The sequence below is a fragment of the Capricornis sumatraensis genome, chromosome 20 (genome assembly GCF_032405125.1).
Source record: "Capricornis sumatraensis isolate serow.1 chromosome 20, serow.2, whole genome shotgun sequence".
NCBI classification, from domain to species: domain Eukaryota; kingdom Metazoa; phylum Chordata; class Mammalia; order Artiodactyla; family Bovidae; genus Capricornis; species Capricornis sumatraensis.
Window position 1 is genome coordinate 29,580,669 of NC_091088.1, and position 17,336 is coordinate 29,598,004.

The 17,336-nt window shown below is 37.8% G+C and overlaps 2 protein-coding genes across 2 annotated transcripts in view; both read left to right on the forward strand.

Annotated features, from left to right (window-relative positions):
• Positions 1 to 17,336, forward strand: part of LPCAT2 (lysophosphatidylcholine acyltransferase 2) — a 64,720-nt gene that overhangs the window by 32,955 nt on the left and 14,429 nt on the right. Inside the window, exon 11 of the mRNA XM_068992774.1 lies at positions 63 to 216. Within this exon, the coding sequence (XP_068848875.1) occupies positions 63 to 216 (154 nt within the window). The remainder of the gene's footprint in view (positions 1 to 62; positions 217 to 17,336) is intronic.
• On the forward strand, positions 14,205 to 14,945 carry CAPNS2 (calpain small subunit 2). The gene has a single exon (XM_068993497.1). It carries the CDS (start codon positions 14,205 to 14,207, stop codon positions 14,943 to 14,945), a length of 741 nt encoding a protein of 246 aa, XP_068849598.1.

Here is a 17,336-nt window from a genome sequence, read left to right on the forward strand (position 1 = left end):
TCACAGAATGTCCATGTGGATTGTGAAGGGCTAATAATGTGTCTTCATAACTCTTTGTTTAGATTGGACTGGGATGGGATTCGAAAGCATTTGGATGAGTATGCTGCTATTGCAAGTTCCTCAAAAGGAGGAAGAATTGGAATTGAAGAATTTGCAGAGTATTTGAAGTTGCCTGTTTCAGATGTCTTGAGACAACTTTTTGCACTCTTTGACAGGGTAGGTTAAAGTTTAATCTTTAACATTTTTATTTCACGAGTCCCTGCAGAATATAAATCAGTATGGCAGGCATTAGAAAGCTTGCTAGGTCACTGTTAGAGAACAAGACTGAGCCCATAGTTGAATTGCATGATTTTGATTTTTTTTTCCCCTTAACAGTAGTAGTAGCACTAGTAGTAATAATAATAGTAATAGAATAATAATTGTGAATATGTGTATGGCAACAGTTATGAGTATCTATTTTTTATTTTTATTATTGAAGTATAGTTGCTTTACAAATGTTGTGTTAGTTTGTGGTGAATCAGCTATATGTATTCATATATCCCCTCCTTCTTGAGCCTCCTTCCCATCCCACCCCCAAACAACTGTAGTTTCTGTTTCTTTTAAACACCAGGTCAGAAATAAATATTGTCACCATATAGCTATATTTGTGTATAGAATTGGAAAGGTTTATATAATTAGCAAGAATTTTAAAATTTATGTCAAAATCACACATTGATGACATTGGTGGCACTATTCTATTCTGAAGGTTTCTGGACTTTGCCCAAAACATCTGAAGACCAAATAGATTTTAGTTTATTTATAACAAAGTTTTTAATTAAAGCATGACTGTTTGTCCTTATAGTGGAGATTCAGTTTTCTGCTTATGAATATGTATATACATGGAATTAGATAACTGAATTGTCAAAAGTTTCCTTAGGAAAAATGCATCAAGACTTCAGGTTCTCTCTCTTTCAATTTGTTCTTGTAATACGTAAAACTTACAGTAAATCTCACTTTATGATTATAGTTTTGTGAATTCTAACAAATGCATAGAAGCGTGTAACTACCACCACATTCAAGATAACACAATAATTGGGGGAAAAATTCCCTGTAGGTATGCTTTTGTAGTCAAGTCCTTCCCTCACTTTTCACTGCTGGCAGTCACTCTATCCCTTTAGATTTACCTTTTCCAGATGCCATACAAATAGAATCATTTAGCATATCCTTTTGGGTCTGGCTTCTCTCATTCAGCATAATGCATCTGAGATCCAGCCATATTGTTGCCTGTATCAGTAATTTGTCTCCTTTTATTGCTGAGTGGTATTTCTATCGGGTACCACACTTGGTGTATCCATTCCCCAATTGAGGAACATTTGGTTTCCAGCTTGGGGCTATTATGAATATAACTGTTCAAAGTGTTCACATATAGGTTTTTGGGTGAATGTAGATTTTCCTTTCACTTGGGTAAACACTTAGGATTGGGTAAATACTTGGTAAATAAGATCTTTTTATTTTGCATTCATTCCTGAAGGATATTTTGGTTGTACATATATAGAATTCTGTATAGAGTTCTTCCCTTTCAACAATTTAATAATTTCATCTTTTGCCTTTAGGCCTCCATGATTGCACTGCTTAAATAGTTGTTTTTCAACTGCCTCCTGCTGCTGTATTTTATCCAGAGATAGTGCTTGCTTCCCTGCCCCCCTTCTGTAGGGGAAAGGAAGTCTTAAAAAAAATTTTTTTTGCATTATTATTATTATTTTGGCTGCAAGGCATGTGGGATCTTTAGATTCCCCGACCACGGATTGAACCCATGCCCCCTGCATTGGAGGCGAGTAGTCTTAATCACTGGACTGCCAGGGAAATCCCAGAAGTAGTGACTTTTGAATTTCAATGAGAGTTCTGTGATTGTAGTGAGAAGGAGAGAGGCTGCCCTGGGATCATTCCGTCTTGGCTGGCGCCAGAAGTCCCAGTTCTCTATCACTGGGAAAAGATACTTTGCAAAGAAATTATAGCTTGATGACAGAAACCAGGACAGAGCTTTTTTTTCTTCTTATCCTGAGCTCATTAGTGTTCCTAATGACTTACTCTGTGATCTCTTAGATGAAGTATTCTTTAACATGAGGCAGATAAGCAACCTTCTTCTGTATGGATTGTGCAAACCTCTATTCCGGGCTTGCTGCAGTATACAAATAATCTTTCCTTGTCCAAGAATAGGTCATGTATCACTGCAATGATGCTGCTAAAAAGTGTAATGAAGATTTAAGGGAAAGGAGAGATAGATTACTAGATGTAACTGTACAAATTGGGAAAAGAAAAGCTCTTTTCACTTGTACCATTACTGGTGTTTCTATGAGATTTATATAGCATCTTTCAGTATGGCTGTGGGAACAATAAAAGCAGTCTTAAAGTTTTTAGAAATATGAACTTGGTGACAGGAAGGAATATGGCAGGGACATACAAATAAGGACAGAAAGTGTGGAAATGGGAAGTGACAGGAAACAGGGACCAAGGAAGTTCAGAGCACAGCAGACATTATGCTTGTCAAGATTTTTAATCAAGATTAAAAATAATCTCTATAGAGGTTGCCCCGCTTTTCAGGTGTTGAAGTGTCATAACAGCAGTAACAGGATTGTGTTGACACCAGTTCTGTCTTTTGATGACTAATGATACCTGCCAGTGGCCTCATTGTTTCTATAGCACTGGGATGTACGGGAAGATTTGGGAGTAGGGAAGGGAGTGTAAACCAAGGATTACAATAAGCCCTAGTAAGCCAGAGTGACTCACTGTGAGCTAGAGAATACAATTGACTCCAAGCAGTTTGGAGACTGGTGAGCCTTTGTGGCCAGTGTGATCAATCACAATTTTGCATATACTCCTTCAGTCAGCTCAGATACCAATTGTTTCTGTGAGTTTTCTTCATTTCTTTGTGTAGTGTGTAGACTTGGATTTAGATATAGACCATGAGCTGGTCTTTAAAACACATTTGATCTCCAGCACCCTGGAAGGTAGAGAAGATAATCTGGAGAATTAACAAAGGATGCATTTGACCTTTCTTTCCTTCTTTCTTTCCTTCTTTCTCTTCTTTTCTCTCTGTTTCTTCTTTCTCTCTTTCCTTTTTTGTTTTTAACACACCTGCATGTCTGAGCCTGTGAAGATTTGCTTTGTTTTGAGAAGCTGAACTATGCAGTCCTTGCCACACCCTGTGCACATCCCCGCTTCCAGGCTCTCTTTCAGAGATTTAGCTGGGGAATGTGTGTGTGTATGTGTGTGTTCCACAGGAAAGACAAAGAAGTTCAGTAATGTCATAGTTTGTTTCTGTCTGAGTAGCTTATCTTGCTAAACTCAGTGTTTATGAGGGGTGGGGGAGGAAGAAGGGTGGGAAAGAGAGAGGGTGGGGTGTTCCTCTTGTTCTGTCAGTAGCTATAAATTTTTGCAGGGCAGAGGGCTCCTCCCATGTGCCTTTCCCAATTTATCCTCCTTTCCCCCTTTTTTCTTTACTTCTCTCAATCTCTCCACAAGTCTCATGCAGTTGTGGTTGTTATCTGGGGGAAGTAGAGAGACCTAAGTATCTCTCCACATTCCCTTACTCTTTTTTTTCCCCACATACATTCCTGGCTAGTCTGCAAAAAACTTCTTAATGGTTTTCATCTCAGTCTGGTTCCTAAAAAAAAATTTCTGTCTATTCAGGTCCTTCTGATAGTCTCACACATTCTTTTAGATTGTCAGATATGTGATGGCAGATACTTTAAAGGTTCAACAGAAATGTGGCATTCATGATCCAAAGCATGACATGGTTCAGTAGTTTGGGATAATTTCCTTATGAGAAGTCTCATCTCTTTGACAAAAAAAGAAAAAAGACCCTTTTGCTCTTTAGGATTCATTCCTGAATGTACACTGAACTCTCTAAATCAGAGGGTGATTTGGATTAGTCAAAAGTTCAGATGCGTTAGAGTTGAGAGCTGAGACAACAGTTTAAAATAGTGGCTTCTCAATATTTTTTATATTCATAATTCAGTTTTCAAGACTAGATTTTTTTGCCAACACTCTCAAAGGGATTTAAATGCACTTAATGGTACTGAGAAACAATACTGGCTAAGGCAGAAATGATTATAACACAGTCATTTTTATAGTTATAATAGTGTCCACACAGCATCACTTTATTTCATTCATTCTTCAGTGCTGTTTCCTTGAGCTGAACCTGTGCTGCCCTGCCAGCAGTATTTTATACAACCATGAGACAAAGTCCTTATATGTTTTAGGATGCATGTTGTCTCTTTGTTGCTAGTTTGACAATAAACCATGTTATCCACCTCTTACTAGGGACAAGTCACATCTCGTCTAGGCTGCATCTCATGATACATTCAGTGTAATGCTCCACCTGGCACACATCACCATGCATATGTATGTGTGTGCACAGTCATGTCCAGTTCTTTGCAACTGCATGGACTGTAGCCCTCTAGGCTCCACTGTCCTTGGAATTTTTCCAGGCAAGAATTCTGGAGCAGGTTGTCATTTTCTACTCCAGAGGATCTTCCCAGCCTGGGGATCAAACCCACATCTCTCGTGTTCACTGGTGGCAAACCTGTATTTCAATGGTTAGTAGACTTTTTCAGCAAAGAGCTAGATAGTAAGTGTTTTTGACTCTGTGGGACATTTGGTCCTAAACTTTGAGCACAACTTGCACAACTGAATAAAATAGTTAATCCACCCCACTTAGAAAGATTTTTTCTGTTTATTTCCAGTCACTTAAGCCTCTTAAGTACCCTTTCCTAACTCTCAGCATGGAAATCTGTATAATACAGCACCCTACCTTCTCTAACAGGGAAGGGCAAGCAAGGATGCTTATTGTTGGCTCATGATTTAACACTTGAACTAATGTCCAGAACAGGGCATACAGGAAGAACTTGGGATAAAGAAACACATTCATTCCACACAATGAGAAATAGTTCTAAAAGATCTCCAGAATATTTGTAATAGTCAAAAGTGCTGGATTGTCAAAGTGCTAAAGTACATACACATCTTTCCTGTCTAATATTTAAACAAAGTACTTAGTAAAACTAGAAGAATTAAGTACTGGTTAGAAGGCAGAAATGGGAAAAATCATGATACTTTTCATATTTTTTTACAAAATGGAAATAAATATCTAAATTTTCTTAGCCTATAGTCTCTTGTGTGCATAATGGTTTTGGTAAAAAGACTGAACTTGTGGCAGGCTATAGCTGAGTGATTAGTTTCTGTCATCTTTGTAGATGAATGATATACCACTAATTAGAAATGGGGAGGATGTCAATAAGAACTAGACAGATACGGCAAGAATAAAGATTCAGAGTGACCTCTTTTAAATCAGATGTGGTCACCATGAACCCTGACTGCAGTCCTTCAATCCAGTCGTTAAAATTTACCAGCATATTTTATTTTCATCTGTTTAGAAAATATAGAAAGTAACAGTCAGTAAACTACACTTGATGGATGAGATCCAGTCTGATGCTTATTTTATAAATAAAGCTTTATTGGGACACAACCATGCTCATTTATTTACATACTGTCCATGTCTGCTTTCTTACACAATGCCAGACGTGAATAGTTGCAACAATGACTGAAGTCTTTTATCCTTTAATTTTTTTTTTATCCTTTAATTTTTAATTGAAGTATTAGTTGACTTATAATGTTGTGTTTGTTTCTGGTGTACAGCAAAGTGATTCAGCTATATTTACATATTCTTTTTCAGATTCTTTTCCATTATAAGTTATTATGAGATACTAAATATAGTTCTCTGTGCTATATAGTAGTACTTTGTTGTTTATCTGTTTTACATACAGTAGTATTTATCTGTTAATCCCAAACTCCTAATTTACCCCTCCCCTAGCTCCCCTTTCTTCTACCTTTTAAACTTTCAGTTCAGGTTTGATATATACTTTAGTATTTCATAACTCATGTGAAAAGAACTCATCTTGATTCCAATCTCAATTCATAGAATTTATTATATGAAATATACTCTAAAGCTCTTATGATATAATTAACAGAAGAAGGATATAACTTTGTGAGTGGACTAGATGAACATTTCTATCCAGTTGTACAAGTCATCCTGAAAGTTGGACGGTCCTATATGACCAACCATTTCCATCTTTGGTTCTCAGGTTAACTCAATCCCCCCATGTAGTCCATCATAATATTAGGTGGGCCAAAACATTCATTTGAGTTTTCTGTAGCATTTGACTAACCTAATATTTTCCCTCCTTGAATGTTCTAAATATCCTTTTTTTTTTTGTACTAAGAATTTTTATTGGATTATTGTTGCTTGGAGGGGAGGAAATGGCAACCTGCTCCAGTATTCTTGCCTAGAAAATCCCATGGACAGAGGAACCTGGCAGGCTGCAGTCCATGGGATCGTAAAGAGTTGAATACAACTGAACATACACATACACACACACAGTTGCTTTACAGTGTTGTGTTAGTTTCTGCTGTACAGCAAAGTGAATCAGTGTTCATATATCCCCTCTTTTATGGATTTCCTTCCCACTTAAGTCACCGCAGAGCACCCAGTAGAGTTCCCTGTGCTATACGGTAGGTTCTCATTAGTTATATATTTTATTTAGAACTATCCTTTCAAGCATGAGAATTATATGCTTTCTTTCTGGCTTTGCAATGTGAATCTACCGAGGAGACACTTAGAGGAAACAGGAAGGAGAGGGCATTGATTAAAGCTTAACTTTTTTATTGGAGCAAGTGAGCAGTTGCTGGCCTCCTCAAAGAGTGTAAGGAGGTAAAGAATAGGGCTTTGTAAAGAACAAATTGTGTCAGACCAATTTAATTTCCTCCTATGACAGAGTGACAGTCCAAGATGATAAGGAAGAAATATATATTATCTATACAGAGAAGGCAATGGCACCCCACTCCAGTACTCCTGCCTGGAAACTCCCATGGACGGAGGAGCCTGGTAGGCTGCAGTCCATGGGGTCCCTAAGAGTCGAATACAACTGAGCAACTTCACTTTCACTTTTCACCTTCATGCATTGGAGAAGGAAATGGCAACCCACTCCAGTGTTCTTGCCTGGAGAATGCCAGGGACAGGGGAGCCTGGTGGGCTGCCGTCTATGGGGTCGCACAGAGTCGGACATGACTGAAGTGACTTAGTATATGGACTCTAGAAAGGCTTTGATTTCATGCAACATGACATTCTCATCAATAAATTAGGAAGGTCTGGTTCAGATCATGTTGCAGTGAGGTGAAAGCCCCACTTGACAGAGAGGCTTCATTGAAAGTGGGAGCCATGTGTCCTTCTGTGTTTTAACCACTGCAGTCCCCCCACCTTGGAATTCTATCTGGAGGAGCAACATACTTGATAGGTTGTTGAAATACTGCTGAAAACCAGACAGTATGTCAAAGCAAAAATGAGAGTAAGTAAGGATGTCTTTAAAAGTTATAGAATCAGACCCAAGAAAAAGATGAAGTTAAATTCATGTATTGCATAAAAATACTCAGGCATGAGAAGGAAACAGAATGCAAGAATGAAGCTGCTACTTCATAGCACATGAAGATCTAGACTCAGAATTCTAGAGCTGAAAGGATGGTTAGTGTAAAATTGCCCGTCTTCCTCATTTTGCAGAAAGCTTCCAGCTCAAGAGAGGAAGTTGCATGCTCAAGACTACACAGCTAGTTAGTCACAGGACTGGGACCAGAAGTCCTAGTTCAGTATTCTTTTTACTACAGACTGTCTCTGGACTTTTTAAAAAATAACTTTCTTGAGGCATATTTTACATTCAGCCATTTTAAGCATACAGTTCTATGATTTTCTTATTGTTTACCATAACTCAGTTTTAGAGTTTTTCTATCACTGCATTATTATTCCTTGTGTCCTTAACTGTTCATTCCTGTCACCTACTTATCTCCCATCTCTAGGCAACCACTGTAGAGTTGTAAGTCCCCATGTGTTATTCTAGACTTGGTCTAGAATCAACACTAGTGATTTTCTGTCTATAGATTTGCCTCTTCTGGACATTTCAATGAATGGAATCTTACAATATACAGTCTCATGTCTGGCAGTTTTTGAGGTCCATCTGTGTTGTTGCATTTATCAGTAATTTCATCCCTTTTTATTGCCAAATAGTTCTCTATTATATAAATGTATCATATTTTTGTTTATTCATTCACCTGTTAATGGATATTTAGGTTGTTGCCACTTTGGAACTACCATGAATAGTGTTGCTAATAGCATCTGAGTATCACTATTGACTTATTAAGTTCAATACGTTCAGTAACTCTTCCCCCCTCAAACTGAGGTTAAATTTTCCATTGAATGTGGCCTCATCTCCTACTCTTTCTCTCCAGATCTGAACAGTAGAGTTCGCCCAGACAGCAACCAAAGTTCCTATTAATGGTCTAATAAATAGCCGTAGGGGATTAAATAGTCTAGAGAAGAAAAGGCTTGTTAATCTAATAACAGTCTTTTATTCCGTGATGGCTTATGAGAAACTGTTAGCCAAATGCTCTCCATCTTCACAGAAAATAAATGAGAAGAATTGGATTTAAACTTCAGCAAAAAACACTTCAGATGGGCATAAGGAGGCACATTTTATATGGCAATGGATGCTGTCAAGTTAATTTTGCAATATTATAGAAACAAAGCCCATGTAATTTCCTCAGAGAGAAGCTTATATGAATGGATTTAAATCTGTCTGAGGCCAGATGGCCCCTTGTAATCCCCTAAAGGGAAGAAGTCCTTTTGTGGTGCTTCCTCAATGTGGTAAAGGAAGACATTTCGCCTTTGGTATTTACAGAGACCGTTTCATGGTGCCCCTGAGACCAGTTATTGGAGTCCTAGTGCCATAAAACTAGTTGGCAGAGAATTTTATACAAAACATTAGGTGTGGCAGAAGGAGACCTTGCGCCCATGTCCTGCACAGAGCAGGCTCTCCCAGCTACTGTTCTCTCCCCAGTCATAGATAGAATAATCACTATTTAATTCAGAATTATACAGTTTATGAAGTAATTTTTCATTTAATCTCCTATTTGCACTTAAAAAGTTATTAAGTTATTGAACTTAAAAAGTTAACAGTGACACATGATTGCTATTAGCAACACTATACATAATAGTTCCAAAGTAGAAAACCTAAATATCCACTAACAGGTGAATGAGTAACCAAAATTGTGATATATTCATATAATGGAGTACTATTTGACTTCATACTCTAAGCTTAGGAGTTTCCACAGTAGCCTGTGAGATAGACTCTGTCAAATGGCTGTTCAAAGTCCTCTCCAATTTCATTCTATCCTACTGAGCCTTTATCTCCCATCATTTCCAGCAATAAACTCTCATCATGTTGAACTATTCACCATCTATTGAATTCCACACATCCTTTAGTTCCTCTGTCTTTTCACAATACTGCCCCTTCATGTATATCCCTTGTCTGTTTGGAGAACTCTGACTTGGCCTATAGTTAGGCCTACACATTACCTTTTCTATAAGGGCTTCCTTGGTTGGTGCAGAGGTTAAAGCATCTGCCTGCAATGTGGGAGACCTGGGTTCGATCCCTGGGAAGATCCCCTGGAGAAGGAAATGGCAACCCACTCCAGTATTCTTGCCTGGAGAATCCCATGGACGGAGGAGCTTGGTGGGCTACAGTCTAAAGGTAAATGTTCTCCTATCCTTTGCCTCAACAGAACTTATTGCTCCCCCTTTGGGGACTCATAGTGGTTTGATAATCCACTGTTTAGATAACATTAGCTGTATGACCTTTTCAAAGTAGCTTAACATCTCTTGAGTTTTTCTTTCCTTATCTTGAATGTTTTGTGTCTTTCAGAGGAGTTATATGAGACATAGATACCAAAGAATATTACATACAAATACTATATAAAAATGTAATAGTTTAGTATTAATGGTATAGATGTGAAATAGACTTCAGATTATAATTACAACACCTAGTTTTCTGTAGGTCTTCTTACCCATGAGCACAGTGACCCTGATGCATTCATCTTTCTCTCTTAAATATTGAGTCTAAGTCCTAAAGCATGAAAAATGAAATTGAATCATTATAAAGTAGACAGGGAGATACTATTATTATCATTTTGGAGATTGAAATTGAAGTCCAAAATGCTCAGAGATATAATGATTTAGTTACATCCTGGCTACTTTTCCCTGAGTTTACCAATAGAATTTCCAGAGACTTCTGGAGGACTTGTACCCTGACACTACCTAGTCAGACTGAGGTTTCTCAAGGTATTGTCTGAGACTACCTGTCATAGACTGACTTTTCAAGATACATATTAAAAACATAAAATCAAATCTCACAAATGTAATTTTGAGCAAAAAAGCCAGACACACAAAATCAGAAAAGAGAGGACAATACTACCAACTTCACAGAAACAAAGGTATTAGGAAAGAGTACTATGAGCAACTCTGTGCCAACAAATTAGAGAACTTAGATACAGTGAACAAATTCCTAGAAATGTACAACCTACCAAGACTGAATCACAAAGAAATAAAAAATCTGAACAGACCTATAACTAGTAAGAAGGTTGAATGAGTAATTTTAAAGAAACCTCCCAACAAAGAAAATCCCAGGACCAGATGGCTTCACTTGTGAATTCTACCAAATGTTTAAAGAAGAATTAAGTATCAGTCCTCCTCAAACTCTTTCCAAAAATTGAGGAGAAAGGAATACTTCCTAACTCATTCTGTGAGGCCAACATTATCCTGATACCAAGGTCAGAAAAAGATACTAGTGTTGACCCTTGAACAATGCAGGGGTTAAGGGAACCAACCCCTCGTACAATCAAAAATCTGCATATAACTTTAAAATCAGCCCTACGTATCCATGGTTCTGCATCCACAGTTTTAAACAACCTCAGATGGTGTAGTATTGTAGGACATACATATTGAAAAAAATCCTAGTGGAAATGAACCCAGATAGTTAAACCCATTTTGTTCAAGAGTCAACAGTACATGAAAAGAAAGCTAAAGACTAATGTCCATATGAATACTGATTCAAAAATCGTGAACAAAATATTAGCAAACAGAATTCGACAGAGGAGTTTACATCATGACTAAGTGGGATTTATTCCTTGAATGCAAGGGTGGTTCAACATGGAAAAATCAGTTAATGTAATAAACTACATTAGCAGAATGAAGGGGAAAAACATGGTTATCTCAATTGATACAGAAAAAGCATTTGAGAAAATTCTGTACTCTTTCAGATAAAAACACTTGGCAAACTAGGAATAAAAGTAAAGTACCCCAACATAATAAAAATCATGTATGAAAAGCCCACAGCCAACATCAGACTCAATGGTAAGAGCCTAAAAACTTTTTCTCTGAGATTAGGAGCATGAAAAGGTGCCTACTTTTGTTGCATCTATACAAAATAGTACTGGAAGTCATAGCCAAAACAGTTAGGCAAGAAAAGAAATGAAAGGAATGTGAGTTGGAAAGGAAGAAGTAGAATTATCTCTGCTCACAAAATGCATGATCTTAGATGTAAAAAACCCTGCAGACAACACACACACATAACCGTTAGAACTAATAAACTAATTCAACAAAGTTGCAGGATACAAATCAACTCACAAAACTAAGTTGTATTTCTGTAAACTAACAATAAACAATCTGAAAAGGAAAGTAAGAAAGCATTAAATGGAATAAAATAGTTAGGAATAAATATAACCAAGAAGGTGGAAGCCTTCTACACTGAAAACTGCAAACTGTGGTTGAAAGAAATTAAAGAAGACATGAATAAGTGATTAGACATCGGTGTTCATCTATTAGAAGACAATATTAAGATGTCAGTACTACACAAAGTGGTCTAAGAACCAGTGCAATCCCTATCAAAGTCTCAACAACATTTTTTAATGGAAGTAGGGAAATCCATCCTAAAATTCATATGGAATCTCAAGGGAGACTGAATTGCCAAAATAGTCTTGCAAAAGAGCAAAGTTGAAAGTCTTACACTTCCTGATTTCAGAACTTACTACAAAGCTATAGTAATCCAAATAGTGTGGTACTGGCACAAACACAGATATATAAGCCCATGGAATAACATAGAAAGCCCAGAAATAAACTCATGTATGTACATACAAATGATTTTCAACAACAGTGCCAAGCCCATTCAATGGGGAAAGAATAATCTTTTCAACAAATGGTGCTGAGATAACCACAAGCAAAGGAATGACGTGGACTCTTACCCTATGTCATATATAAAAATTAACTCAAAATGGATCAAAGACCTAAACATAAGAGCTAAAACTATTATGTTTTGCCTTAGACAAAAACATAGAGGAAAAGCTTTGTGACATTGGATTCCTTGTTGATTTTTTGGATATGATACCAAAAACATGAGCAATAAAAGAAAAATTAGATAAATTGGACTACATAAAAGTTAAAAACTTCTATGCATTAAGGACAGTATCAACAGAGTGGAAAGACAGCTCATGGAATGGAAGAAGATATTTGCAAATCATATAACTGATAAGGAGTTAATATCCAGAATGTAGAAGGAACTATAAAATAGCAACAAGAAAGCAAACAACCCTATCGAAGAATAGGCAAGGGACTTGAATAGACATTTTCTCCAAAGAAGGCATATTAGTGACCAACAGGTATATGAAAATTAGGGAAATGAAAATTAAAGCTACAGTAAGATATCATCTCATATCCATCAGGATGGCTATGATAAAAACAAAAAAAAGCCTGAGGAAAAATTGGAACCCTTGTACATTGTTGGTGGGAATGTAAAATAGTGTAGCCACTGCGGAAAATAGTATGGTGGTCCTTCAAAAAATTAAAAACAGATTTACCATTTGATCCAGCAGTTCTGCTTCTGGGTATATATCCAAAAGATTTGAAAGTAAGGACTTGAAGAAATAATTTGTACACCTATGTTCATAGCAGCATTATTCACAAAAGCCCAAAGGTGGAAGCAGCCCAAGCATCCATCAGTGGAAGAATGGATAAACAAAGTGTTATATCCATACAATAGAATATTATTTAGCTTTAAAAAGGAAATAAATTCTGACACGTGCTACAACATGGATGAACCTTGAAGACATTATGCTAAGTGAAATTAGCCAGACAAAAAGGACAGATACTGTATGATTCCACTTATATGAGATACCTAAAACAGTCAAATTCATACAAACATGAAGTAGAATGGTTCTTGCCAGGGCCTAGGGGGAGAAGGAATATTTAATGGGGACAGTTTATTTTGCAAGATGAAAAAAATTTCTGGAGTTGGATGGTGATGATGGTTGCACAACGATGTGAATGTACTTAATGCCTCTGGACTGTGTACTTAAAAATTATTAAGATGGTAAATTTTATGTTATATGTATTTTACCACAGTTTTTTGAAATTTAAAAGCAAGATACCAAAAAAAGCATGTGCTTTATGATTCCATTTATTTAAAGTACAAAATTGACTCTGTGGTGTTAGAGGTCAGCATAATGGTTACCTTTGGAAGAGGAGAGTACCTAGAAAGAGACATGAGGAAGCTTCAGGGGTCCTGCTTATGTTCTACTTTTTGATCTGGGTATTATAACACGGGCTATTTGCAGTCTGTGAAATTCTTTGAGCTATACATTTGTGATTTTTACAGTTTTCTATGTGACTGTTACACTTCCAAAAGATTCCAGAAATGTAGATCATGAATGTGACACCAAACTGTGCAGAATCAGAATCTCAGAGCATGGGATCTAGGGACCCTGCATTTAAAAAATCTCCCTTCCAAGTTTTTCTTAAGAACATTAGATATTGCAAATCTGCTGAAGGAAGAGAATTAGATAAAAATTTTTCTAATGCCCAAGAATTCTTCAGTTGTGCCCTAGCAATAAATATTCCTTAGAGAAGAAATTCTTGATATCCTTAGGTCATTTACTTTCTTCTGCTAGGAAAATCCATGTCATCTGCTGAGAAAGAGAACTAAGAATAATTAACAGCATATAAAAATCTATAGTTTAATATGTTATACTTAAATATGATTTCTTCTAATTTGTCAGATATACTATAACTTAGGAATATTTTATTGAGGCCCTCTGAAAAATGGCAGGAGCTAGGACCTAGTGGAATTCAGGCAACTTCAGTAGGAGGTGAAGCATCACACCCCAGGGTGTGGTACAGTGCAGGCAGGTACAGAAAAGCCAGTTCTTCCACATGTAAGCTACTTAGACTCCATTTCATCTCTCATACCACCTCCAAGATTTCAGCAGCTTTTATCCTTGCTGGGTAAACCAAAAGCATGTTTCTTGCAAAGGCTCTTTTGGAAGGAGCAAATCAAGGTCTTGGACAAGCCCTTGGAGGCCTTCTTGGAGGAGGCGATCAGAGAAGAGGAGGAGGGAATATTGGAGGGATAGTTGGAGGAATTGTGAATTTTATCAGTGAAGCTGCGGCTGCTCAGTATACCCCAGAACCACCACCTACTCAGCAACATTTCACCAACGTGGAGACCAATGAAAGTGAGGATGTTAGGCGTTTTCGGCAACAGTTTGCTCAGCTGGCTGGACCAGACATGGAGGTGGGTGCCACTGACCTAATGAATATTCTCAACAAAGTCCTTTCTAAGCACAAGGATCTGAAGTCTGACGGCTTTAGTCTTGACACCTGCCGGAGCATTGTATCTGTCATGGACAGTGACACGACTGGGAAGCTGGGCTTTGAAGAATTTAAGTATCTCTGGAACAACATCAAGAAATGGCAGTGTGTTTACAAGCAGTATGACAGGGACCAATCTGGATTTTTGGGAAATTCTCAGCTTCGGGGGGCTCTGCAGGCAGCAGGCTTCCAGCTAAATGAGCAACTTTACCAAATGATTGTCCGCCGATACACCGAGGAGGATGGAAGTATGGACTTTAACAACTTCATCAGCTGCCTGGTTCGCCTGGATGCCATGTTCCGTGCCTTCAAATCCCTGGATAGAGATGCAGATGGCCTGATTCAGGTTTCTATCCAAGAGTGGCTGCAGCTGACCATGTATTCCTGAAGTGGGCATTAAGTCAGGCCCCTCCCTGGAGGATAGGACTGCTAGAAGCCTAGCCATTCTCTCTGCATGGTTGCAGATACCCCATCTGGAGCTGTCATTTTCTGCCGAGTTCTTTCACAACAGGACCTATTTCTGAACTGTGTTGCCCTTTATTGCTTAATTAAAACAGATTTTTCATGAAAAATACTCTAAGTGGTTTGTATGTTGGCTTTTTGAGATTTGGAATTTATATGGACCTATATATGTGATGGGGAGGCATGCAGGGCAGGCTCTCATGGAGTACATTTTAAGAGGTCTTTGCTTGTTTGGTGAATTAATTCCAAAGAGCAGGGAATTTGTTGTTGTTACTGTTAAGAATGAGATTTGGGGAAAAATCCTAGGATAAATCAAGAAAGCTCTCAAGAGATGTATATTTTTCCTTCAAAAAGGTGAGGAGGTGGGAAATTCAAAATCTGTCTTTCTCTTAATTCATTCTGGTCTTCCCATTACATTAAAAATATGCTTTCCTGAAAACATATTTAACTGTACAGAAACAGGCTCAGAAATTTGAAATTAAGCAGTTTTATATAAGGTAGTATTTTTTTTAATGGTGGAGCAGCTATCTAAAATCTAGAATTCTTTAGTCTTATTTTTTCAGTAAAATAAACATGTAAAAGTTTTGTTTTGATATATTTATAGACGACGAGAGTGTTGAGGAATGAAAGGGTGTGGTCGTAGTTGAAATGTCACTGATTGCCTTAATGAATCAAAATGATCCTTCTTACATGTACTTCACACACAAAATCTGGCATGCCCAGCTGATGTTAGCCAGCTCTTGTCATGTCTTGCCCTGCCTCCTAGCAAGGAATATTCTTTCATTTGTTTGAAATCCGCAGACAGGGAAAAAAGTGAACAAAGAGAACAAAAAAGAACATGTACACAAATCATATGTGTACATAAATGTACACTTATATAAATCATTATATGTATATAAATGTTGCTGAGTCTTTATTGCAGTGTTTCTCAGCCCTGACTGCAAATAGAATCACTGGGAGAGCTCTTCAGGAATAGTGATAGCTGAGTCCCACTCCACACAAGTTAAAGAAAAATCTTTAGAGGTGGGGCTCAAAGATGAGTAAAGATCCCCAGCTTTAAATGATTCTAATGAGCAACCAAGGTTGTCTGACAGTGCTTTAAGGTTTAGGCTGTTTTACTGTATTTTTCATATCAGCCTCAGCTGAAAACTGAGTCCCCACAGGAGTCAGTGTTGCCAGTGTCCAAAAGAATGAAGATAGGAGTTTGGCAGCTGAAAACTGATTCCCCCAGGAGTCAGTGTTGCCAGTGTCCAAAAGAATGAAGATAGGAGTTTGGAGAAACTGCCACCCCAAAAGCAGAGGCCTTCCTTGTGAATGCCCGTTGGTTTGGCTTTTTCTTTTTTCAATATTTATTTGGCTACACCGGGTCTTAGTTGTGACACAAGGGATCTTCATTGCAGCATGCGGGATCTTTAGCTGCAGCACGTGTCTAGTTCTCTGAGCAGGGATCGAACCTGAGCACCCTGCACTGGGAGCATGGAGCCTTAACATCTGGACCACCAGGGAAGTCCCTGGCTTTCTTCATTTTGATTCAGGTGTTGATAGCAGGGTAAACCAGAATCTGGAATCCCCTGGCCAGTGGACTCAGCTAGAGAGGGCTCATTTGCAAGTTCTCCACTCATCTGCCTGCTATATAATTGATTTCTACCCCTCCTGTTTTGCTGTTTTTTTTTTTTTTTTTTTCTGTTTCGCTGGTTTTTAATTCATTCCCTCTCTTCTAGTCTACTTTGGAAGATCATCCTAAATTCAAAGATAAATCCTTCCTTTCTGACTCATTTAGAGGAAAATTGTAACTCTTAAAATGATGTAATTGGCCTATTAACAGACTCAGCTGCCTGTTAGAAATCCCCATTGAAATTGAGAGAGGTTGGCATTTGGCCTCTGTGTACACCATCATCACCATCATATAATATTTATTAAATACCACATATGTGTGATTCTGAGTTGAGCCAAACACAGAGATCACGTCCACTTTCCTCAAGAGAGTTGTAATTTAAGCTTGGTCTGGGGAGCTACTTAAACCAGGTGTGGTTATATAAGAGTGAGGCTGCTGCCAGCAACCACACATTAATATCAGGATCCCTATTTTAGAATAAAGCCACTAATATGTTAGGCATGGATGTAGTAATGTAGCCAGGAAAGGGGAGAGCTGCCAAGATGCCTTTTAAGGTCTAAGAATACTAAGTTTATAATTTAACCTTTCCACGTGATGGTTGGGGAAAAGAAAATGTAGGCCCACTTTTCTCCCCTCACTTTGTTCTAAATGTTTTATGGAAGTTAAGACAATTATCTCACACTAGGAGGGGTACTGAGTATT

What these genes read in the sequence shown, in the direction of transcription:
- CAPNS2 (XM_068993497.1), top strand. Translation starts at nt 14,205, where the DNA reads ATGTTTCTTGCAAAGGCTCTTTTGGAAGGAGCAAATCAAGGTCTTGGA.